Source organism: Miniopterus schreibersii, assembly GCF_964146895.1.
Source record: "Miniopterus schreibersii genome assembly, chromosome: 20".
Taxonomy (NCBI): domain Eukaryota; kingdom Metazoa; phylum Chordata; class Mammalia; order Chiroptera; family Miniopteridae; genus Miniopterus; species Miniopterus schreibersii.
Window position 1 is genome coordinate 21973350 of NC_138122.1, and position 24326 is coordinate 21997675.

Below are 24326 nucleotides of genomic sequence, written 5' to 3' on the forward strand. Positions count from 1 at the left end.
TTTAACAAGGGCCTTCTCTAAATAGGCTTGGGGTTCCCTGACCACCATGGCTAAGCACAGTCCTTCTGGAGGTACCAGATGTATTAATCTCCTCAGGTGGCCTTAACAAAATACCACAGACTAAGTGGCTTCGACAACTGAAACTTATTTTCTCATAGTTGTGGAGGCTGAAGGTCTAAGATCAAGGTGCCAGCAGGACTGGTTTCCGCCTTGTAGACAGCCACCTTCTTGCTGTGTCCTCACATGGCCTCTCCACTGTGCACGTGCAGAGAGAGACTCTGGTGTCTCTCCCTCTTCTTATAGGGACACCAGTCCTGTTGGATCAGAGCCCTCACATTCCGACCTCCTTTAATCTTAGTTACCTTGAAGTCGCCATCTCTAAATACAGTTACATTGGGAGGTGGGGCTTCACCATATGAATTTGGGGGGGCGTAGTTGTACTCATAACCCCAGGCACCCCAGATCCCCACAGCCCCCGGCATGGGCTCTCTGCTGTCTCGCAGGTTCTCGGTGTTTGGCCTTGGCTCTCGGGCTTACCCCCACTTCTGCGCCTTTGGACATGCCGTGGATACGCTCCTGGAAGAGTTGGGAGGAGAGAGGATCCTGAAGATGGGGGAGGGGGATGAGCTCTGTGGGCAGGAGGAGGCTTTCAGGACCTGGGCCAAGAAGGTCTTCAAGGTAACCGCCTTCCCAGATCTCAGAGACCCAGGGGGAGAAGTCATGCTCCCCTTGACCCCCAAAGACAGGCCACCTAAACTGTCAGAAATAGAGGAAACTTGAGAGGACCCCTGGTATTTCCCCCATGTGTCCATCCCAGAGACAGCTTTAAACAACTCAGATGAGTTAGGGTGGCCTTAAAACACACATTCTCCACCTTGAATCCAACCTCCAGCATTGTGGCTAAGGAGTTGGTCCACAAAAACAGATTAAGAGTGTTAGATAGATGGATGGGTGGGTGGATGGATGGATCGATGGATCGATAGAAGGATGGGTGGATGGATGGGTCAATAGAAGGATGGGTGGATGGGTGGATGGATTGATCGCTAGAAGGGTGGGTGGGTGGATGGATGGATGGATGGATGGATGGATGATGGATGGATGGGTGGATGGGTGGGTGGGTGGATGGATGGATGGATGGGTGGGTGGATAGATGGGTGGATGGATGATGGATGGATGGGTGGATGGATGGATGGATGGATGGGTGGATGGATGGGTGGATGGATGATGGATGGATGGGTGGATGGGTGGGTCGATAGAAGAATGGGTGGGTGCGTGGGTGGGTGGATGGATGGATAGATGGTGGGATACATGCCATGACTTGGGCCTGTTGGAGAGCAGTCCCTCTTGGCCGGCGTAGGTCACTGAAAGCCCTTGTGTGCCACAGGCAGCCTGTGATGTGTTCTGCGTGGGAGATGACGTCAACATCGAGAAGGCGAACAACTCCCTCATCAGCAACGACCGCAGCTGGAAGAGGAACAAGTTCCGCCTCACCTATGTGGCCGAAGCTCCGGAGCTCGCCCAAGGTACCCTCGCCCTCTCCCGGGCAGGCATTCGGGACGGCGGGAAAGCAAAGTCGGGGTTCCCACCTCTGAAAGGTGCTGAGGGAAAGTTTCATCGCTTCAGGGTCCCTTTAGATCAGTCCTCCCAAAACGAATACATGGCTGCCCCTCGCCCCTCTCTCCACGCCACGGGCCTTACCCTGGGCCAGCCTCCTGTTAACTACGTGCAGCCAGATGTGCTCTGTGTTCTGCATCGTCCACCCCCCCCAGCCAGTGCCTGACCCCTTCCCTCTTCCCTCGACTCCAGAGGACAGTGGACGTGTGAGTGGTGGGGCCACAGAAGCCGAAGGCGTTTCACTGACAGTGGTTACCCCATTTCAGGAGGACTGTTGGTTTCCTCCCGCAGGTCTGTCCAGTGTCCACAAAAAGCGGGTCTCGGCCGCTCGGCTGCTCAGCCGTCAAAACCTTCAAAGCCCTAAGTCCAGGTAGGAACATCTTGCTCACTCGGGTTGCCCCCCTCTGCTCCAGAAGCCCCCACGGGGAGGTGGGGTCCTTGCTGACTCCAAGGACCGGTCTCCTGTTACCATCCCAAGAGCCGTCGAGCCCCTTTGCTGCTTTGTAGCATCTTGGTTTCCTGCTTTTCCTTGGCCAAGCTCCGTCCCGGAGGGACAGGAAGAAGAGATGGAGATGATCACCCTGGAAAGAGAAAAGACAATGGTTTTATAAAAAATTTGCCATATAGACACTCCCGTTAGAACTGCTAATTGTACCGTAGCATTTTAGTCAAAAGCACTTAGTCCAGGCATTTCCTCCTTGCAGATGACTCTTCTCTGGTGTCCTGCTTAAATTCCTTTGGAATGATGGGAGGCTCACTACTGCACAAAACAGCCACTGTGTGTTTTGAAGTCCTAAGTGTTAGAAATCATCTTACTGTAGCTTAGAACCAGAGCATATCTTCCTAGCACTCCTTTTGGATCCCAGTTACACTCTCCAGTGACACTTAAAAAAAAAAGAAAAAATTTGGTTCTTTCAGATGAGACTCCTACAAAAAGCCAAGACCTTGACCCGTCTCTCCTGGGCCCTGAATCCTTCCCACTGCTCTTCCTAAGACCTGGTTTCCCATGCCTTTTGCTTTAGTAGAAGGACACACTCTGTCCTGCTGGAAGTGTCATTCAGACCTGGTCACAGTGCAGCGCAGGTCCTGTGATCACTGCCAAGTGCGCTGAGGTTATTATTACCGTCCCCGATGGGAGCACGACACGCTGATGCTGCCCGAGATGGCAGGCGCTGTCCTAACAGCCAGGCTGACCGCCCGTTCAAGCTTATGGACTTGCTACTCTTAGCTATCAAGTCTTTTTCTTTCAATCCTCACCCGAGGATATGTTTTTATTGACTTTTAGAGAGAGAGGAAGGGAGAAAGAGAAAGAGGAAAACATTATGAAAAAGAAACATTAATTGGTTGTCTAGGTATGTGCCCTGACCGGGAATCGAACCCGCAACCTTTTGGTGTATGGGACAGTGCTCCAACCAACTGAGCCACCTGGCGAGGGCGTCTTAGCTATCAAGTCTTTTCAGAATGACCCAGCCAGGCCTGTCCACCAGATACGTAAACTTCTTAGCACACACGAATATCTTTGCATTGATCCGTTGACCGGAATCTTTTTCACGTTTCGGTTATAGCGCATGAAGAGCTTTTGAAATCTTGATTCTTTGCACACATGGCACAGGACAAAGAGCGGTCTCTTGAGCTGGACAGCCCTGGGTTCTTACCCTAGCTCTGAGCGAAAAAGCATGACACTCCCGTTTTTCCCTGCCTAGGGCCCAAGTCGGGCTGTTTGACCCAGGAGGCCATAGCAAGCTCTCCCCTGTCACCCCCACTAGAGACCCTTAATTGCAAGCAAAGTGCTTAAGAGGAAGTAAACAGCCTTTCGGGGGTGGTCCTTGCAAATCTAAAGAGAAAAGTGACCGCAGTTACTGCTTAGCCAGGAAATAAATTTTCTGATGTATAAGCACCAATTAGCAAGGAGTACAGAAGAGAGTGTAATGGAGCACTAATGGGTGGGTGTGGGTGTAAGTCCTGGAAGTCAGAAGGAGGAGGGAAAATGTAGGCTTTAGAGAGGGCTAGAGGCCCAGCTCTGACCACCTTCCGCCACTCCGTCCAACACAGTGCTCTCCAAACACTCCAGCCTCCTTTCCCTTCCTCGACCACGCCACACTGCTTCCTACCTCAGGGCCTTGGCACGTGCCGCCCCTCCTCTCGGGAACACTCTCCCCCCAGATCTTTGCATGTCGGCTTCTCATTGTTCAGGTCTCTGCTCAAATGTCAAGTCACCAGGGAGGCCTCCCTGACCGTCTCTCTGATGGTCTCTTAGCCCTCTGCCCCCGCCCATCGCCACCCGCCCATCCGCATCACCGACCCATCTGAGATCTTTTTAAGTTACTTCCCAGTGAAAGCAGGATACTTTGTCTTTATCTCTCACTTTCTCACCAGTGCCTAGAACAGTGCCTGACATTCAATATTAATTTGTTGAATGAACCTATTGACTCAAACTGCTCTTGACAAACAATATTTACCCTATTCGTGGAAGATTGAACATTAATGTGTTTTTTTTCTTTCATTTAATGCTGGACAGTAGCCGACTATTGTTTTATCTGGGAGCCTGGCATTGAACCACTGCCAAGCGCATGCATGCGAGGGTGTGTGTGTGTGTGTGTGTGTGTGTGTGTGTTATGCTTCTGTGTGTGGATATAAACACATCACAAGCAGGGGCTACTCTGGGGGAGGGGGTGAAAAAAGCCCAAGTGGCTGCTATCTCCCCAATACTTCCCTTTCTTTCTCCCCCTAATATTTTTCAATGGTCTCTATGTGTCCCAAGGTTTTTGTTTTGTCTTGTTTTAAAAAGGCCTAGAAAACCCTACACTTAGAAACTCCAACAGAACTGAGATTTGAGAAGGTCGGTCTCCAGGCTAGTGTTACCCATCAGGGATCAGCTTCCTGCTGCGCTCCAAGGAAACGCCCATCAAGGTGCCCTAGGGCCGTGTGGCATTGTGCGCTGGGGTTGTCAGTGGTTTGCAGAGTCCCCTTGGTTAAATTCCCAGCACAGGCAGAGCCTGGGCCCGCCTTCTAGCTAACCTGCCAGCTCCATCCGCATCTCTGCCCCTTATCTGCCTGACCACCTTCTGCCACGTTCAAGAGGACTTGGGGCAAGTGGCCGTGAGCGTGAGCCAGCACAGCAAGTTCGTGTCCTCTGCATTTGTATTTTGTGCCAGCCAAAAGCACAGAGGCGAATATACTTCTGAAAGAAATCGTGATGATCTGGGAGAAAGTGGGAATTGATTTGCGGGCCTTTGAAAGGCTTCCTGCCGGTGTCTCAGGAGGCTCCCAAATTAGCGACCCCGCAGCGCCGCCTGCTGGCTGCCGGCCTCCGCTAATTCCCTTCCCGGAGCTAGCGGTGGGTAATGTCTTTCTCTGCTCTCTGGGAACCAAGATCGGGGTGAGCTCAGAGCAGAATCGGTCATGCACAAAACCAGTGCCCCACAGAGGGCAAAACCTGCCCAGGGAGGGAGAGTGGGACCCCGGGCCCTACCACCGCCATTCACAATTTCAGACACCAAGTTTCCCCATTTCAAAAAAAATACTTGACACCCCAAAAAGCAAGTGTGCCAGCACAGCTATTTTTAATAATGGTGGCTATTTGCAGCACAAAAGGGCTCTTTAAAAACCCTTTAAATAGGGAGTGCCATTAGCTTATCCCAGCCTTGATGATTCAAGGCAGAATGTAGAAACTTCATGTTGAATACCAGGCTCTCAGGCAACTGAAAACCAGCTGGCAGCGCAGAAGCCGATCGGAAATGCAGTCGTAACCCGAGGTGTACGAAGGATTTGACTTACCAAAGTGTGACCAGTCCCCAAGTTTTCAGAGATTGTGTAAAACGTAGTATCTGTATTAATACCTTACAAGGCCCAGAATAAACATAGTCTGGGAATTCATACTTGAAGCCCCCATTCCCTTCGCACAGGCCTCCCTGCACTTGAAATACAAAAATCAATGAGAAAGGGCACACCCAGCAGGTGGAAACGGGTGTCTCTCTGGGTTTTCTCCTTAGATCTCTCAATTTTATAACATCGGTGGATTTGTGTTTACCAACAACCCAAGCTTAAGGCCAGGCCCTTTTCCCTTTTTCCATGACGATATGATGACATCCCGTTGCAGAAGGGGGCGGAGTTTAGGATTCTGGGGAGGGTGGAATTTCACAGATTGGGGACACCGCTGCCTCGGCTCCCGTGGGATAGTTGTTGCTAAGAGGGACCCCCCATTGGTACTGAGAACAGAGCCTGTTCTGGCACCTGCGGGTCTATTTCTTGAGCACCTACTATGTGCCATGCACTGTCCTAGGAGCCAGAAATAGAGCCCTGAACAAAACAGACCAACTCCCTTTCCTCTGGAGTTTACAGTGCCTTGGGGGCCGGGGATGGGCAGGGGCCAGACCACAAACCAGGTAAGGAAGTAAATGCTGCTGTGGATCAGACGATGGTCACCGCTATGGAGGAAGGAAAAGCAGGGGCTGAAAGATAGATAAACAAAGAGGTCTGCCCGGGCCTGCGGTGCTCTGTGGTTGAGCATTGACCTAGGAACCAAGAGATCAAGGTTCAACTCCAGGTCAGGGCACATGCCCAGGTTTGTTCCCCAGTAGGGGGTGTGCAGGAGGCAGGTGATCGATGATGTTTTTCTCTCTCATCGATATTTCTCTCTGTGCTTCTCCCTTCTTCTCTCTCTAAAAATCAATAAAAACATTTTTTTTTTTTTTTAAAAAAGAAGGGTTGTGAGGACTGAACCCTGGGCTCCAGTGTCCAGAGTTTGGGGAGATGAGCCAGCAAAAGAGGCTGAGCCAGGGCAGCCAGAGAGGAGACCAGGAGAGCCTGGGGGACTAGAATCCATGAGGAGGAAGGGAGCAGCCGGGCCCTGCGCTGCTCCCATGACCAGCATGAGCACTGGACTTGCACCGGCTGTTGGATTTGCAAGGAGGAGCTCACGGGTGACCTTGCTAAAAGCCGTAGTGTGGAAATGACAGGGACAGAAGTCTGGTTGGCATGGGCCCCAAGGAGAATGGAAGGAGGGAAACTGCAGTCACAGGACCTACGAAGGCACAAAGAAAGGGGGCAATAGCTGGTGGCCCTTATCTGATCGCTCCCCTGTCCTTCCCCCCAGCCGATCAACCATCTTCGTGCGTCTCCACACCAACGGGAACCAGGAGCTGCAGTACCAGCCTGGGGACCACCTGGGCGTCTTCCCCGGCAACCACGAGGACCTCGTGAATGCCCTGATCGAGCGGCTGGAGGACTCACCCCCTGTCAACCAGCTGGTGAAAGTGGAGCTGCTGGAAGAGCGGAACACGGCCTTGGGTAACTATAGCCACGCCGGGCTCCTCACCTGTCCACTCCCAAGGGCCCTTCCCTTCCCAGGGGGTTCCAGAGGCAGTGGGTGTCCGGGGGAGAGGAGACCTCTTCTTGGTCCCAATCACCAATCCAGGTAGGAGAGTGGGTCTCTGTTGCCTCCAGCTTATGAGACGGAAGACTCCCCATTTCTCTTGGCTGATCAGCCTTGGCCCAGTGGCCTGATCGATTGTGTGTGATGCCAGGACATCGATGGTTCGTCATTGGGGGAAACTGATTTGAGCAGAGCCTACTCATCTCCCTTTTTGCATCACCGCCACCCCACTGCCCACAGAGTAGAGAGTGGCTGAACTCTGACCCTGCCTCCTCTCAGAATCCAAACACCTTGTGTGAAGCTCAATGGCCCACAAGGCATGAAACCACATATCTGCATTCATTAGATCAAGTTCCAACCTATCTCAGCGACCATTCTTGACATTCCCATTGAAGAACTTGCAAAGGCAAGTGGGCCAGTGCTTCCTCTCAGTAGGTGCAGTTGAGCTCAGGGCTCAGGTGCGAGGAACAGCAGTGACCTTGCATGGCAGCCTGTGGTACAGTGACAGACCTTTACAAAGGAGAGAGCGTGGAAAGTCAGGGCAGAATGTGAGCATGGTAGGTAGTCAAAGCCCTGTTGAAAATCCCTTAGGAAGGCCCCACTTTGGAGAGACACACCTTCTCGTAATAAATCCCACCCAGCCAGTTCTTGCTCCAGGTTGGAACTGTGCCTGTTTATCTTGGGTTGAGTCCCCGATGAAGGAGAGGCTCGTGTTGGGGGGTTATGTTGAATGAAAAGTACACAGAAGCGGTACGATATGGCAGTTAGAAGACTGCCTGACTTCACACGTACGAGCTGTGTGACCTTGGGCAAATTCCTTAACCTCTCTGTGCTTCCATTTATCTCCAATGCAAAAGAGGAATAATAATAGGACCTGCCACCTACGCTAGTTGTGAGTTTGGGGAGACGAGAAGGATTATAGGAGTTAATATAAAGTGCTGAGACCAGTACTTGTCACCTAGAAAGTACTAAGTGTTAAGCACATTTGTAATTTTAAACACTAGACTGCCACTCGGAGGAGTGAGAGGCTGATCCCGCGAGAGGACAGACAGAGCCAAAATAGACTCTTAACTCACGCACAGTTGGTGGCTCACTGCGTAGAACACCGGGGGACTGTCTCGTGCTATTTTAATATTTGTTTCTTTTTTTTAATGTTTGGACTAGTTTGCTCAATGGATTTTGGATAGGCTCCTTGCACACATGAGGTGTAGACGTGGGATACGGAAGATTTAGAGGCGAGGGGTTGTTGGGCTCCCCCAGCCCCATCCTGACTTGGACCCGAGCCCTCAGAGCTCAGACTCCCCCTGCCCCGACACCCCCCCCCCCCCAATTGTGCCTCCACAGGAGTTATCAGCAACTGGACGGATGAGCACCGCCTGCCGCCCTGCACCATCTTCCAGGCCTTCAAGTACTACCTGGACATCACCACTCCGCCCACGCCGCTGCAGCTGCAGCAGTTTGCCTCCCTGGCCACCAGCGAGAAAGAGAAGCAGCGTCTGCTGGTCCTCAGCAAGGTGGGTCCCCGGCCCCCTGCGACCCCAGGGGGTCCCTTTCACCTCCTGGGCCTTGGAGAGCTGCGTAGTATTACAGCAGGCCTTCCAGCAGGTGGCAGCCTTGAGCAAGCTTTGCCGGTTTCTAGTCCGTAGAAAGTGACCGTGTTGACTAGTCGATTCCGGTTAGTCCCGACCATCTCACCTGGTTCTAAGCCCCGATAGAACGACAGTGACCTCGTTGAATCTCAAAGTTCTTGGACCACCGTAGAAACGGCTGTTCCTCCTTCCTTTGGGACACCGGGGCTTCCTTAGTTCCGTCTTAGCCAGGGCTTGGAAGAAAAAGAAACGGAGAATCTCACAGTGCCCTGTTTTAAAGATCAGCCTGTGCCCATGCAGAGGAGCTGTAGGACTTCAAGACGAAGGAGGCCTCTGGTGGAAAGGTGAAGCCCCCCCACACAGCTGCTGCCACCCTGGCTTCCTCCCTCTCCTTCACTTGCAGTCGAAGGAGAGACCAGCACAGGTGACCATGTCGGTTCCAGGTGGATGTCACCTTCGGAGAGCAGCTGCTGGGGCTCTCGGCCAGTTGCGCCGCTGCGGTTCAGTGAGGCTGGAGATCCGGGAGGCACATTCTCACCGGTGCCATGCCCTAATCAATAAAGCAAGGATGGCTTTATTGGGGGAAGGCTTTGTTGTGCAATGAGCTTATGATGGGCTTTACCTCTTCTCAAAATCTGAACCTCCTGGGATTACCCAGGGCAGCTTCTGAGATGTAGGAAAAATCACTCAAGCCCCAGGGAGGGTACCTCTGTTCCCTAGTAACGGCTGGGCCTTGCTGTCAACATGCCCCCGAACACGGTCCCCCACACCCTGCCCTGTTCCTTTGGGACCGTCATTTCCTGTCTGAGCATGCTCTGTGCACATGCACCCCCACCCTTGCAAACCCACAAATCGCATGTCCGCGGTCTGTACCTGTAAGGCCTCCCTCCACGGTGCCTCGCTTTCCACCTTCACATGCTGCAGGACGGTGTAAAGGTCAGGACCCTAGATTCTGGGGCCAGACTGCCTAGGACAGGGCTCAGCATATTTTTCCTGTCAACGGCCAGGTAGTAAATATTTTAGGCTCACAGTGCATTTGGTCTCTGTCGCGACGCTCAACTCTCCTTGTAGCATAACATCGTGGACGATACATAAGTGAGTGGGTGTGACTGGTGGGGGCCAATCCAACTTTATCTGTGGACACTGAAATTTAACTTTTATATCATATTTTTATGTCATAAAAACTATAGTATTCTTTTTTTGATGCTTCCCCCCAAACCATTTAAACATACAAAGCAAGGGATGAGCCAGATTTGTTTTGCAGGCTGAAGTTTGCCCTCCCCGGCCTAGATTCAAAACCCAGAATCACCACCTAGTAGCCATGGCACCTCTATATCCCTCAGTTTCCTCATCTATAAAATGGGTATAACAGTCATACCTATTTCATAAGGTCCAAGAGGGAGATAAAACCTGGCACAGAGTATTAACTATGTTAAGTGTTAACTGTTATTTTTATTTGCCTTTTCTCTGTCCCTCCTCAAGCCCTCACTGGCAGTTTGTACCAGGAGCTGAGGGCATTTTCCTGTCCCTCTCCTTGGCACAGGGATTGCAGGAGTACGAGGAATGGAAATGGGGCAAGAACCCCACCATTGTGGAGGTGCTGGAGGAGTTCCGGTCCATCCAGATGCCTGCCACCCTGCTCCTGACCCAGCTGTCGCTCCTGCAGCCTCGTTACTATTCCATCAGCTCCTCCCCGGACATGTACCCCGATGAGGTGCACCTCACCGTGGCCATCGTCTCCTACTCCACCCGAGGTAGGCAGAGGTGCTGGGAGAGCCTCCGGGTCTGCGTTTGCCCCCAGGGGCCCCTGGCTGGAGACCCACGCCCACGGCCAGGAAACTGTGGGAAGAAGCGAAGCAGGCACACTGTCCCCTTAGGCAGAGCCAACTCCATGCGGCAGCTAGAAGCCACCACAACCCATTTCCTCGGAGCAGGGGGCTCCCTATTGCAGGGTGTCCAGCTGGCCATAGGTCGGTCAGATTCCATGGCCGTGTTTTCCAGTACTTTCCCTCCTTGATAAAGCAATGCACATGCACGGTGCCTGAGAGGGTTCTGGGACCCCAGCAGCCCGCGGAGAGCCCATTGACCAAGGCCTTTCAGAGGGCAGGATCTGCATCCGACTCACCCCTACCCAGCAGTGCTGGGCACTTCCACAGCTCACAGGCTCACCCCCAGCTATGCCACTTCCTCCTCCCCTTCAGAGGAAAGGACCCAGGCAAGGAACCCCAAGGCAGAAACTTGGCATTGGGGCTCCTGCATCAAGGGGGGAGACCAGTGACGGGGAAGCATGGGGACAGCAGGCGAGCCAGACCACCTTGTTTTTTCTGCTAGATGGAGATGGACCAGTTCACCACGGGGTGTGCTCCTCCTGGCTCAACCGGATACAGGCTGCCGAGGTGGTCCCCTGTTTCGTGAGAGGGTGAGTGGCAAGTGACGGGAACTGAGCGGCCACCCCAAATCTGCATATTGGTGTCCTGAGCCGGGCTGGGTGGACCAGCCCGAAGGTCTGGAGAGGCGGCTGAGTCAGAGGGGCTCAGCCTTCTGCATCCCTCCGGGTTGTTAAGGAAACGGGGTTATGAGACAGAACTTAGCGAAAGCTAAGGACGCCCTCTAGTCAAGGTCAAGTCAGTGCAACGGACACCGATCAGGTGCATGTGCTGTGCTAGATGCTGAGGCTACACTGGAGAGCCAGCAAGTGCAGTCTCAGCCTTCGTGGGATTTGCAGGCCGGGGGAGATTCTATCCAAATTCTATAGGACACCCCATCTGTCCCCAGTTTCTTAGAAACAGGGAAGATCTAAACACCTTCCTCCAACTCCATCCATCAGCCTTTCCTCCCAAACTCAGTTTTAAAGGATATTCCTGCCTATAGTTAACAGTACTGCATTGTGCACTTAAAAATTCATTAAGAGGGTAGATTTCATGTTAAACGTTCCTATCACAGTCAATCAATTTTTTTATTTTTATGTTCTATTTTTAAAAATAAAAACAAAGGACATGCCTGAACTTAGGCCCATTGTATGTATCTGCTTTGTCAACCAATAGTTTCTCTACCTGGACAGTGACCTTGGCCACTCTTCTAAACTGTTGAAGGTAGAATGTTCGTGGGATGGTCCACACACCTTCAGAAATACAGAGTCCTAGCCACTGCATGCATGGCCCAGAAATCTGCACCCCTTTAAATCTCCCCCAGGAGTGATTCTTTCATCCACTGGAGTTCGTGACTCCCTGATACTAGATCTTGTGGATGGTTAAATGAGTGGTTCTCCTCAGGGGGGTGATTTGGCCCTACCCCCACCCCAAAGGACATCTGGCAATGTCTGGAGGGTGCTCCTGGAATCTAGTGGGTGGAGGCCAAGGGAGCTGCTCAATAGCCTACAATGCACAGGGCAGTCCCCACAACAGAGAAGCATGTAGCCCCAAGTGTCGGTAGAGCCGGGGTAGGGAAACCCTGAGTCAAATAAACTCAGCTCAGCAATGGAGATCATTGGGAAATGGAGGGCTAGGCAGACTCTAGGGATCCCCCAGATCTGCGGGACCTCCCACCCTGATTAGGGGCACCCAGCCTAGGCTGAAGAGTTTTGCAGGCCCTGCTGTATTTCTACCCAAGACAGCCGCCTGGGCTAAGACCCAACTGGTCTTGATCACAGTGGACTCAGCAAGCCTTCTGACTCTCTTTTCTTTGTCCAGGGCGCCCAGCTTCCACCTTCCCCGAAATCCCCAAGTGCCCTGCATCCTGGTTGGCCCGGGCACCGGCATCGCCCCTTTCCGAAGCTTCTGGCAGCAGCGGCAATTTGATATCCAACACAGAGGTGGGTCCCGGGCCAGTAGCCACGTGGTTTCCCCCCCCGGACCTGGGGGGGCCCACCTGTGTCTCCGCAGCGGAGACGCCGGCGTGGCTCCATTCTCTCTCTGTTGCAACCTTGCCTGGTTAAGGGTGGGGGGAGCTGACCTGACCCATGGTGCGATTCAAAGGACCCGTCCAGCTTGGCCGTTTTGGCTCAGTGGTTAGAGCGTTGGCCTATGGACTGAAGGGTCCCGGGTTCGATTCTGGCCAAGGACACATACCTCGGTTGCAGGCTCAATCCTTGGCCCCAGTCGGGGCTTGTGCAGGAGGCAACCAGTAGATGTGTCGCTCTCACATCAATATTTCTCTCTCTCTCTCTCTCTCACTTCCACTCTCTCTGAAAAAGCAATGGAAAAAATATCCTCAGGTGAGGTTTTAAAAAATTAATTAAAAAAAAAAAAAGGACTGTCCAAAAAATCTCCCACACAGCTTATGCTAAGGCCTGAAATTTCACATTTCTTTGACTGTCAAGATAGGACCCTTCTTTAAAATGCAAGCAGCCCTGGAAGGGGTAGGCATGAAACCTTCTCAAATGGATGTGTGTCTATGGGATTCTGTCAAGAGCAGGCTTGGCTGTGTGGGATACACACAGATCAACTTCTGGAGGAGAGAGGAAAAGAGAGCCACAGTGTTGGTATTAAACAGGGGGTTGCTGAGCGTCTGATAAATGCCAAACACTGTTGTTGGCACCGGAGGCATACCCATAAACGGGACAGAAACAACTTTGAAAACGAACACCTGCCCTGTGGAACCGGCAGTCAGCTGGAACAGCTAACGTTGACACGGTGTTCGCTGTGTGCCAGGCACCGTCCTCATGTTTGACGCCCATTTGTAACAAGACCCTATCGGGTACTTGCTGTTATCATTTCAGTTTTGTACGTGGGGGAAATGGAGACATAGGAAGCTGAGTAAGTTGTTCATTGTCAGACAGAGCTGGGATTTGAACCCAGGCAGTATTGCTCCAAAGTCTGGGGTCTTAGCATTCCCCACGGGGGCCAGGAAAGAAGACTGAGACCCAGAGAAGGGAGGTTTGCCAGAGTCTGAGCACACCTTACCTACTTCCGTGTGTGTGTGTGTGTGTGTGTAAGGTGTGTGAGTCCGTATATTGCCTGCCCCTGGGTTCATGTACCTCTATCCACATGGCACCCGCTGAGGTTCCCAGTACCCCACCCCCTGGCACCACCAGCAATCCCTCAAATCAGACGTCAGAGCCGTTGGTGACATGAGCTCCTCCTGGTCCCCAGGCATGAGCCCCTGCCCCATGATCCTGGTCTTCGGGTGCCGGCAGTCCAAGATAGACCACATCTACAGGGAGGAGACCCTGCAGGCCAGGAACACGGGCGTCTTCAGAGAGCTGTACACGGCCTACTCCCGGGAGCCAGACAAACCAAAGGTAACCCCGCTCACCCACGCTCCCCACCCCAGCCCGCACACAGGCCCGCCCGTGCACGCATGCACACCCCCTCCCAGGGACCCCTCACCCTCCCGGAATCCTCCCCCGAGAGATGGCTTCAGAAAGCATGGGGCCTAAAAATATCAATTTAAACTATTTAACAGCTCACAGTATATGATGCCACTTAGATGAAATATCCAGAGCAGCCAAATCCACAGAGACAGAAAGCAGATTGGTGGTTGCCAGGGGCTTGGGGGAAGGGAAATGAGGAGTGACTCGTAATTGGGACCAGGCTTCAGTCTGGGCGGTGAAAAGGTTTGGAAATAGAGTGGTGCCAGTTGCACAGCATGGCGAATGCACTCAGCGCCCCTGAATCGTACATTTTAAAATGATTCAATGGTAAGTTTTATGTTTGTTTTATAATACACAGTTTTTAAAAAATTTAATGTGAATTTTAAAAAATAGTTAACGGCCCATAGGAGACCCTACCAGTCAAATGGACATGGGCCCAGGACTGGAGCACCTCCTTCTGGATCTTGGGGAGGTCTGGGGTGGAGGGGTGGTTCCAGGCAGGGGACCAGGACAACTGGGGTGAGGGGGAAACTCAGAGAATCTGGGCAGTGGCCGTTTGACAACAGAAGTACATCAACATTTTAACAACCAGGACAGCCAAACCAGGACTTACGAGCTGAATGCCAGCCTCCTGGAGGGGAGTTTGCTGGGCTAAAGACATCAGAACAAGCTAGACAGATTGCCTGGGGGCTGTAGCGAATTCCCGGTGCCCACCCCAGATTCCGAGCCCACGTCTCACTCCAGCTGCAGCAGCTGGCTTTGCACAGGTGTGGCCTGGCAGCCCGTCACCCGGCCCCAGCTCTTGCTATCTGCCTGGGGCTGCTCTGGTGTTCACACCTCGTGGGCAACCCCTGGTTGTTGGAGAGAGGAGCAGGTAGACAATGCCCCCCTCTCATGCCCCTCCAGGAGATGGTTCTGGGGTCCTCAGAAGAGTTGAGGTCCCAAGTGGGTAGCAGCTCCTTCCCACAGCTTCGGGTTCCCTTTCCCTCCTCCCCAACTTCACTCTTCCAAGACCCCAGGGATCACCACCTGACCGCAAGCTCCCAGGTCAGGCTCTGCTCCCTGGGGGGGGGGGGGGGTCACACAGCCTGGCTCCCCTGCTCCCCGCAGAAGTACGTGCAGGACATCCTGCAAGAGAAGCTGGCGGAATCCGTGTACCGAGCCCTGAAGGAGCAAGGGGGCCACATTTACGTCTGTGGGGATGTCACCATGGCCGCCGATGTCCTCAAAGCCATCCAGCGCATCATGGCCCAGCAGGGGAAACTCTCCGTGGAGGACGCCGGCGTGTTCATCAGCCGGCTGAGGGTGAGCGGCGGGCTGGTGACCTGCACCCCCTTCCCGGCGCCCAGTGTCCTGTCTCCTCCTCACCCCACCTGCCTCAATGACTAGAGGAGCCGTGCTGATGTCCCTGCTCCGATTTTTCCATTTCTGGCTAGGGCAGAGAACTTAGGTGGTCCCAGCCTACAGTTGAGAGAGAAGGAAGGATGGCTGGGCATGCAGGGGAGTGTATGAAATATCGTGGGGGGCTGTGGGCTGTGAAAACAGCAAGCGGGCAGGTCACTAGGTAGACAGAAACCATCCCAACCCAACCACCCAACTTGCAGGAACCAGGAGGAGGGAGAGAGCCTCCTCTGTCCTCAGAACTGCCATAGTAGCAGCTTGTTCCTGGATTGGGAACATAAGTGTTCATTGTCATCTGGGCCAGAGGGACCCCACACCCTGGGGGGCAGAGGGTCTTGCTCAAACAGTCGGGGACCAAACGGTACTCCAGGGGGCGCTGGGTTACGCCTCCTTTTTTTAGGGGCTATTTTCTATAGGGATAACTCATCCCCTGTGTCAGCGTATCTGCCCCTCCCTGGGCCCCTGGCTGCCATTTGAGAGCTGTTCCCTGTTTCTGTCCCCTAGGATGACAACCGCTACCATGAGGATATTTTCGGGGTCACCCTGCGAACGTATGAAGTGACCAACCGCCTTAGATCTGAATCCATTGCCTTCATCGAAGAGAGCAAAAAAGACACCGATGAGTAAGCTGGCCCCGTCGCACCAGGGAGGGGTGGGCACGGCCCTCTCTTCTGGGGCCTGATGGGCAGGGACGTCTGACTTCATTGGCCTGACTTTCCCACAGAGGGGTCCCCTGAGACACAGCAGCCGCAGCAGCACCTGGGAACGGGTTAGGAATGCAGATTCTGGGCCACCGCAGGCCTGCAGCATCTAAAACTCTGGGGTTAGGGTGCAGCAGGGTGTGTTTTCTCGGGGAGATCCAATGCCCTCAAGTGTGGGAACCCCAGCTGGGGGGGGGGGGGGTTGGCTTCTGCCTCTCACGCGCCCCCTAGTGGAACGACGGCTCCTGGCTCTGCAAAGCTGTCGGGATTCACACCGTGTCTCCCGCCCCCCAAAACCGCTGGGAATGCGCTCTCCCGGATGCAAATTCCAATTGGCATTATTCTGACAACTGCACTCCTCCCCCTAGAAACTGCTGGAAACAGTCTGAGTCTCACTATTTGAGCCTGACCACAGTGTCCTCCGTGAGACGTCAGCCTGGCCTGTCACCTCACTTCCCCCACCCCGTGCCTGGGAACGCCCCGGAGCCACCACCCTGCGCCCCGTAACTTGGGTGGAGATGGAGCACACGCTCCGTTTCCCAAGTATCCCCGTGGTCTCCCCCTTACCACACAGCCGTCTCAGAGACATACTTGCGCGCCCAGGAGGCTCACGCTATTGCCATGGCCATCGCAGCTCCTTTGGATTGTCACCAAGCCCCTTTAAATGTCCCTCTTCCTGGCCGGTTGTGTTGGTGATCACGCATTCACTCACTCATTCACTCACTCATTCACTCACTCATTCACTCACTCATTCGTTCATTCACTCATTCATTCACTCATTCACTCATTCATTCGTTCATTCACTCACTCATTCATTCACTCATTCATTCACTCATTCACTCATTCGTTCATTCATTCACTCACTCGTTCATTCATTCATTCACTCACTCATTCACTCATTCACTCATTCATTCATTCATTCATTCATTCATTCCAAGCCCCAGCTGGGTGCCAGGCGCTGCCCAGGACACGGGGCTCGGGGCGCAGTGAGGGGGGCCCTGTGCAGCGGTTAGGTGGCGCCCTCTCTCCCTCTCGCTGGGGCCTTTTGCTCTCTGACTCCTTCCTCACTTCTTCCACAGGGTTTTTAGCTCCTAACGGGATCCTCTTGCCGGGACCGACGGCAGGGGCCGCCCCGCGCGCCCCGGCGGGGGTGGCGGCAGGTTCTGTGAGCGCGGACGCTGCTGGACCTTCCCCGGGACCCCGCGCGGCCCCCGCCCGGCCTTGTCACCCTGGGGCCTGGCTTTCCTCCTCGGGGTTCCCGCCTCTCCGTGTTTCCTTGGCCTTCTTGGGTTCCCTCCTTGCGTTTTTCCTGCTGCGATGCAACGCCTTCATAACCCGCAGAGGCTCCGACCACACCGCCCCCGCCCCTCTGCCCGACCAGGACGGATCCGTCCGCGGTGCGCGGAGGCGCGCGGGGCTGTGGGCGTCGCTGGAGGCGGGGCTTGTTTTCTGGGGTTCCCCTGGAGAGGCTGCAGGGACCACACGGGAGAGTTTTCCCCGAGCCAGTCTCCAGGCCGCTAGAGCCCCAACTCACCCTTTTATAGGATGACATTCTGGTCGTGGGTGTGCGCGCGTGTGACGGGGTCTGGGGCGCGCCGTCCGTCTTCTTGCCTGTGCCAGCGTGTTGCCTGCAGACCCTCAGTGTCAAGAACCGTGGCCCAGCCTCTGTTGGTTGCTCACACGTGTCCATAACTGAGGGGGCTGTGCCTGTGTCCCTGGGACACTTGGAGGCACCCTAATGGTCCTGGATATAAAGGGTCAGGGCATGGAGAGAGGGGCCTGTAATGATTAAGGGGCAAATCTTCCAACGAAAGGGGGCATCAGAGAACTAGATGCAATTTAGATTCTTGCACCAGTGAGAGGAGCCCTCGCCGGAAAACTAACCCATCTATTGGATGGGGCAACCCCCCCCCAACCCACCCATCCCAGGCCCTCCCGGGAGCAACCCCAGCCAGGAGGCCAGAAGTAATGTTGTCCAAGGGAATGTGCTGGAAATAAGAATCTTCTCATCTTTGTCACCCGGTGACTCCGGACAAGTCGCTGGCCCTCGGTTTCCCCTCATTGTAATGTTACAAAGCTGAAGAGTATGAATGGATGAAACTTGAAAGTTGTGAAGACTGGAAACAATATCGAGGAGGAATGTTCCCCAAATGGGGCTTGCTGCTTTACCCTCGGGGGTAAAACCAGGGAAGCCAGTTCAAGTGGATCAGGTTGGAGAGGGACGCCCTGGTGAGGCACCACGTGGCATCCTCTGCAGGCCCGCAGCCCAGGGTGGGAAGAGCCTGGCCTGCCTGCAGGCTTTAGAACTCCCTTTGAAGGTGATCCCCGCGTTTTTAACCTGCTAAAATAATTTTAACAAATAAATTGCCCTCAACTCAGATTTTTTTTTAAAAAAAAGGGCAGTGAAGTCGTTACTGGGAATCGGCTGATACGATTTCTCCTTGGCGGGCCAGATGCTGAGTTTACCCTCTCAGAGTAAGTGGCACAGGAGGGTCCCTTTTTACACAGAAAAGCTGAAAATCAACGGCAGGCAGCACCCCCCAGAGAGAGCCAAGAGATTCCAGTGCCCACCCCCCAAGGGACTGGCTCTGGGATTCTGTTCTGGGCCCCCAGGGTTGGGAGGGAAGCATTTGGCCAGCCTCACCCTTCTGATTTTGTCGCATGGAAAGTCAGCATTTGCTGTATGTACTGCACAATGGGCGTTTCTTTCTTGATGCTCTTGGGGGGGGCTTACCAAAGAGAAAGTGCCCTGGCCCTCTTTGGAAGGGCCTTAGAATGGGGGTGCCAAAGAGATGTTTAGGAAGGACAACCTCCAAGAGTCGTTAGATGAAAGGGCAAATTATATCTAGCCTTTCTCCACCCTCCCCGGCAGCTCCCGCTGGTGTCCGGTGCCCTGGGACAGAGTTATGACCTCCTTGCCTTTCCTCTAATCCTACTTTCTCCTGCTGGGGCTTCCACGGGCCTAGAAACCAAACGCTAAGCATGCTCCCTGGCCCTTCCTAACCTGGAGCGACACCCCTTGGAAACCCCATCTTTCCTGCAAACACGATTCTGTCTCCTTAGCAGCTTTCCTTCCAGGGACTTTCTTTCCAACCCTTTGAGCCTTGTGGAGATACCTCCTAAAATGTCACTAGCTCCCCGGGGACTGAATGAGCCTCTGTGTCCAGCCTCCGTCAAATCAAGCTTTATGCACGAATGCTTTTCCGTCACCGAATAAACACTTGTGAGCACTCTGTGCCAGGCGCCTTCTTCATGTACCCCTGTCCGTCAAGAAGCAGGCAGACAGATGGAAACATCATCTTGTGTTATCAGGGAGTCCAAAGAAATGATTATATAACCAGGACTCATCTTTCCTCCCAAGAAGGATTTAAAAAAAAAAAAAAAAAAGTAAACGCCTTTCCGCCGCAACGCAGCTGCTTCCTAACTCCTGGCTCGAGACAGGAGACTAGACTGATCTGTTTCTCTCGTTTGTCAGAATCCCTGATGCTGTAATGAGCCTTTCAGGAGATGGAGAGTGGAGGGTTGAGCTCTGATCCAGGGTGTGTACATGCTGCCGTCTTGTGGTGGTTTTTAGTTCAGTCCCAGTGACCAAAAATAGGTGCAAAGTTTGGTTTAACAATAGGTGAGCAAAAATAGGATTAACTGGGCATTCGGGGGTTACCCCGTTTACAGACCTTTCATTTCCCTCTCCCCCTGGAGTTGGCCTGCAGTGGCTCCAACCCCATTTAAATAAAAACTCCAAACAGACGTGAGTTTGGCCAGGAAGAACGGGCCATCCCCTGAACAGTCGCATTCTCCTGTCATTACTAAGAATCTAAGTCCCACGCCTTGTGTGGGGAAAGCAGCAGAAGTCAGCTCCCTGGAGGGAGAAAGGTTATCCCTTGGTTTCTATGGAGATGGACAGGTGGCTTTCTTTGGGGAGGGGAGGGGGAATGCGTCAGACCCAACAAAATGGAGTTTTGGAAGCTGACCCGAGTCCAAAAGCGGAGATAGAGTTTGTCCTCTTGTTTTCATCTGGCCACATTGACTTGCATATTTCGTCTCCACTGTCTCTGTCTCCAAATGAGCCCCTGTTTCTGCAGACGGCTGTGAGCTGGCACACACTCAGCTGTATAACAAGGTGGGTTAACTGAGATACCGCCCCTAGATGCCCGCTTACAGTACCTGGCCCACTGTAAGCAATCAAACGTTATTTTTGCACTTAATCTATAACATTTCTTGCTTCTCGGGGATGCAGAAGGCATGGGCGCCGTGTACAGAGCAAAGCACAGTTCCCCTCTTACAGACGGTTGGCGTCTGGTAGGCGGAGACCTGATTCTTAGAATCAACATAAATGTCTGGGGTTTGAGAAAGGGGTGGGATTCCACCAGCAGGTTTGGGGAGACACATTTGCCATGAATTAGGAAAAGTGAGAGGAAAGACAAGGACGGGGGGTGGGTAGGGTAAATGGGGGATGGAGTCAGATGTACCCAGCTTTGGAAGGCTGAGGAGGGTTGGGATGGTGAGAGACGCTGGGAAGATGGTCAGGGACCAGACAGTGGGGAAGGGTGAGTGGCATGTTAAGGAATTTTGACTTTATTTGGTAGGCAATAGGGAGTCCTTGAGAATGTTTTTTAAATGGAAAAAAAAAAAAATAAGGTGATTGGAGTTAAGCCTGGAAAAGAATGTTCTGGCTTCAGCACAGAGCATGGCCTGTTGACCGGGGGGAAGGTGATTTCAGTAAGAAAGGCTGGAATGAGGAAAGAGACAGATGAGTGATAGAGATTACAGGGGCTGAATCAACAGGCCCCGGGTACCTATCTGTTGTGGGAGATGAAGACAAACAAGAAAGGCAAGATTCTTGCCTCTCTGGTTGAGAAAGGGGGCTCGGGAGGTAAAGCAGGCTCCGGAGAAAGATGCGTTTGCGATGCTGACGTGATAACTGGTCCCCTCGCTCCTCCCCGCAAGTCAAAGGGTCGATCCTTCCAAGGTTCACCCGGGCTCGGCTGCACAGAGAACTGACCCTTGGCCAGTAGCCCTTGGCCTTGAAACACAGAATTTTCTTGCCAGACGTGCTCTCAGCAGCCACCTGCTTTGGGCTCCAAAAAGAGGTCAGGTTTGCCCTAAGTCCAAAACAAGTGAGATTTTCCTGACCCAGATCATGGGCCCACGGTTCCTGCCAGAACAGGCGAGCCAGGTGTCTGGGCCCCTTCGCCCCTGCAGCGCCGGCCCCCAGGAGGGCCTTTCCATTTGTGTCGTTAGGAAAACCGCAGACTCAAGATTTGCTGTCAGCTGGTCCTGTTTACTTGTATATTATCATCTCCACCGCCTCTCTCCAGCATGTCACGGTGCCTGCCTTATCCACAAAGCCTTCTGTCGGAATCGGCAGGTTAATGAGACTGCCTGCAGGTGGCCAGGAGAAAGACTCCAGGACATCCGAGTGCCCAGACTTGGCTCCTGGGCTCTAGGAGAGTCTAGGGTCTGTCAGCCTCAGCACTACAGGCATTTTGGGCTGGAGAATTCTTCGTGGGGGGCCATCCTGGGCACTGGAAGATGTTGAGGGGCACCCCTAGCCACCACCCACTAGATGCTGGTAGCAGCCTCCCCCCAGTTGTGACAACCAAATGCGTCTTTGGACATTACCAAATGTCCCTGGGAGTGAGCTGAGCGTTTCTCAGCCCGGTGGCTTTGTTTCTATTATCTGCTGCCACACGGACGCTGGAAGGATCTTTAGGGGAAATAAGAAGATAGGGTTTCCCAAACTTCCTCCCAAGACAGAAGGGTGGCAGTTTTGTTCCCATAGCAGGCTGTGCCCTCAGCGTCGTTCTCACGAAGACCCACCGAGGCCCAGTGCCCTCCACGCCCTGCCTCCTGCCTCCACCCCGTTTCCCTTGTTGCTGTGTTGTCATTGTGATCATAAGACCCACTCTGGGCTCAGCAGTGATTTTCTGGAAGGCTGAGAGAGAGAGTGTGGTCGATTATCCTCTATGCCGTCCCCTTGGGTTTCCATTCCGGGGGTGGGGAGCGGGGCCGGTGGGCAGAGCAGTGTCTCATCTGACCACACACATGCCGTCTAAAAACGTGGACTTCCCCCTACCTCTGAGCTCTCGATGCTGCTAATCTCCGCCAAGTGTCCCGTGCGCCCCAGCACCCCCCGCCAAGGACCGCCGCCCGCCCCACGCTCTCCGCCAGGTTGTCCAGGCCGTGCCCGCCGCATGCTCTTCCTCTGTACAGTCCCACCTTCTCATTGGATGGGTTTCAACAGAATTCTACTTATGCCTGTTTGCATTATGGTTAAAATATTAAAAAGTGGACTCAACCTGGCCGACTGCTGTCTTTTGTTTGGTTTGCTTGGAATTTCTCACGCCTTTGCCCGCTGTCACCCACCAGGGGCCCCCCAGGAGGCCCACCCTGAGGCAGGTGTCAGGAGGCGGGTTGGGGAATGGTCTTGGGAAGGGGGAAAGAGAGGCGAGGAGGAGAGAGAAGCTGACCAACGAGTTAGAGGAAAAGCCTGGGCTACAATATTGTGTCAAGCAGAACTTCTGCCAGCCCTGCAGGGAATTCTGAAGGTGACCTTCAGGGTGAGATGCAGGTCAGAGACGGAGCAAAAGGCAGTGCCTGGCCCCTCAGCTGATTAAAATGACGGCTAGCAGTTACTAAATACTACCCTTCACCACACTGACGTGTTCGTTGCGCTCCCCGGCTGAAAACTTGGGAAGCAGGCAGAAGGATGCATGTCACAGGTGGAGTCTGAACCCAGGCTGTTCCCCTCTGGAATCTGCATTCTTAACCACACCACCCAGTACTGCTGCTGAGAGATCCCGAGTGTCCCGGTGCAAATCCCAGCTGTGTGACTTTGGATAAGTTACCTGTCCTCTCTGTACCTTCATTTCTTGACTGTCAAATAAGCTGTGATTGTTTCAAACTCACTGCACTGAGACAGGGTTAAATGGGTTAATATATGCAACAGAACATGGGATGGGCTGGAACGGATTGGAACAGAATAGCCCTATGTTACGGAACAAAGAGTTCATCCACTGGGGCCGGCAGAGCCAAACACTAAACACCGAGAACTGCAGTGCAGGAAGATCGGCTATTTCATTATGAATGAGAGGCTAATGCTCAAAAGTCCAAACGCCCCCATGGTGTGTAGGTTACAAGTTGCGCAGAGCAAAATCTCAAGATGTGTGGATTAGGGGGTTCAGAGTCACGCTGGGAGCCAACTGGTTGGAGGTGGGGGAGGGGTAATCATTTCTTTAGGCCTGGAGGGTGGCTCTGAGGTCTGCTCTGGCGTCCGTCTGTCTGATTTCCTCGGGAAAGTAGCCAGGGGGTTGTTACACCTTAGGGCCCGGGAACTGAAAGATAACTTAGGTCAAGATATTATCTTTAGCCTGCCAGAGGCCCGGACCTTATGATGTTTAGTCAGGTCCGGGCTATGGTCTTCTGCTGCCCCAGGGGTTGCTGATTATCAAGGGGAAAGGCTAGGTCTCTGATGGAGAAAGAGAGACAGAGAAGGAATTTCTAGAGCTTGGGTTTAAAGCTAAATTTAGTCAAAATCTTAAGGACCCTTGGTTTCATGTACAGGAGTAAATAAATGAAGATCCACGTTCCGGTCCCTTCCAACTTTCTCAGCCCTTTTTTCTTACTGGAGCTCAAACAGCCCCATCTTGATGTCATTTTGCCACTTGATAGTTGGGCACTGGGTTTCTCAGGCCTCAGCCCACCTGCCCTCACAGGAACCACTTGTTTTAAAAGCCAATTCCTGGCCTTCCCCCCCCCCCCACCCATTAGCATTCGCTGAGAATTAGGTCTGACACCTGCTTACATTTTTAACCACCTCACCGGGTAATTCATACACACGCTGGAGTTTTGACAGACCCAGCCTCAGAGGTGGCTGGGGACAGTTTAACATGTGTATGCATCCTGACTGGGGTAGCTTCTGTTTCCTGGCAACCGGGTAAGAAATCCACGTTTACACCAAAACAGAACCTTCCCAACCACAAACTCAAGGGGGAAGAGGGTGGGAAACAAGGAGGGGGACGGTAAAGGTGAACAAAGTTTGTTTTTTTTAATTTATTAATAATTTATTAGTTAATAAGATATAGGATTCAAGTGCACATTTCTATGATAAATGATCTGTATATTGCATTGGGTGCCCAACACCCAAAGTCAAATCATCTCCCGTCACCATATATTTGGCCCCCTTGCCTACCAGGAAGGGTAGTCTGGTAACCTCTGGTAACCACCACACTGTTGTCTGTGAGTTTCAGTTTTATACCCCACATATGAGTGAGACCATAGGGTTCTTAGCTTTTTCTGTCTGGCTCATTTTGCTTCGCATCATATTTTCAAGGTCT

The 24326-nt window shown here is 53.1% G+C and overlaps 1 protein-coding gene across 3 annotated transcripts in view; it reads left to right on the forward strand.

Annotated features, from left to right (window-relative positions):
• Window positions 1–19360, forward strand: part of NOS1 (nitric oxide synthase 1) — a gene marked incomplete at its 3' end in the record, with an annotated part of 54136 nt that extends 34776 nt beyond the window's left edge. For 2 of the 3 annotated variants that reach the window (XM_081123467.1, XM_081123468.1), the window contains 11 exons: window positions 504–678; window positions 1385–1523; window positions 1906–1984; window positions 6710–6903; window positions 8333–8502; window positions 10121–10331; window positions 10909–10996; window positions 12267–12388; window positions 13668–13816; window positions 14999–15193; window positions 15794–15916. In XM_081123467.1, the coding sequence (XP_080979593.1) occupies window positions 504–678; window positions 1385–1523; window positions 1906–1984; window positions 6710–6903; window positions 8333–8502; window positions 10121–10331; window positions 10909–10996; window positions 12267–12388; window positions 13668–13816; window positions 14999–15193; window positions 15794–15916 (1645 nt within the window). Of the gene's footprint in view, window positions 1–503; window positions 679–1384; window positions 1524–1905; window positions 1985–6709; window positions 6904–8332; window positions 8503–10120; window positions 10332–10908; window positions 10997–12266; window positions 12389–13667; window positions 13817–14998; window positions 15194–15793; window positions 15917–17069 lie in introns of those variants that run through there. The other variant, XM_081123466.1, reaches the window with a different exon arrangement.
• Window positions 19361–24326: the final 4966 nt, after the last annotated feature.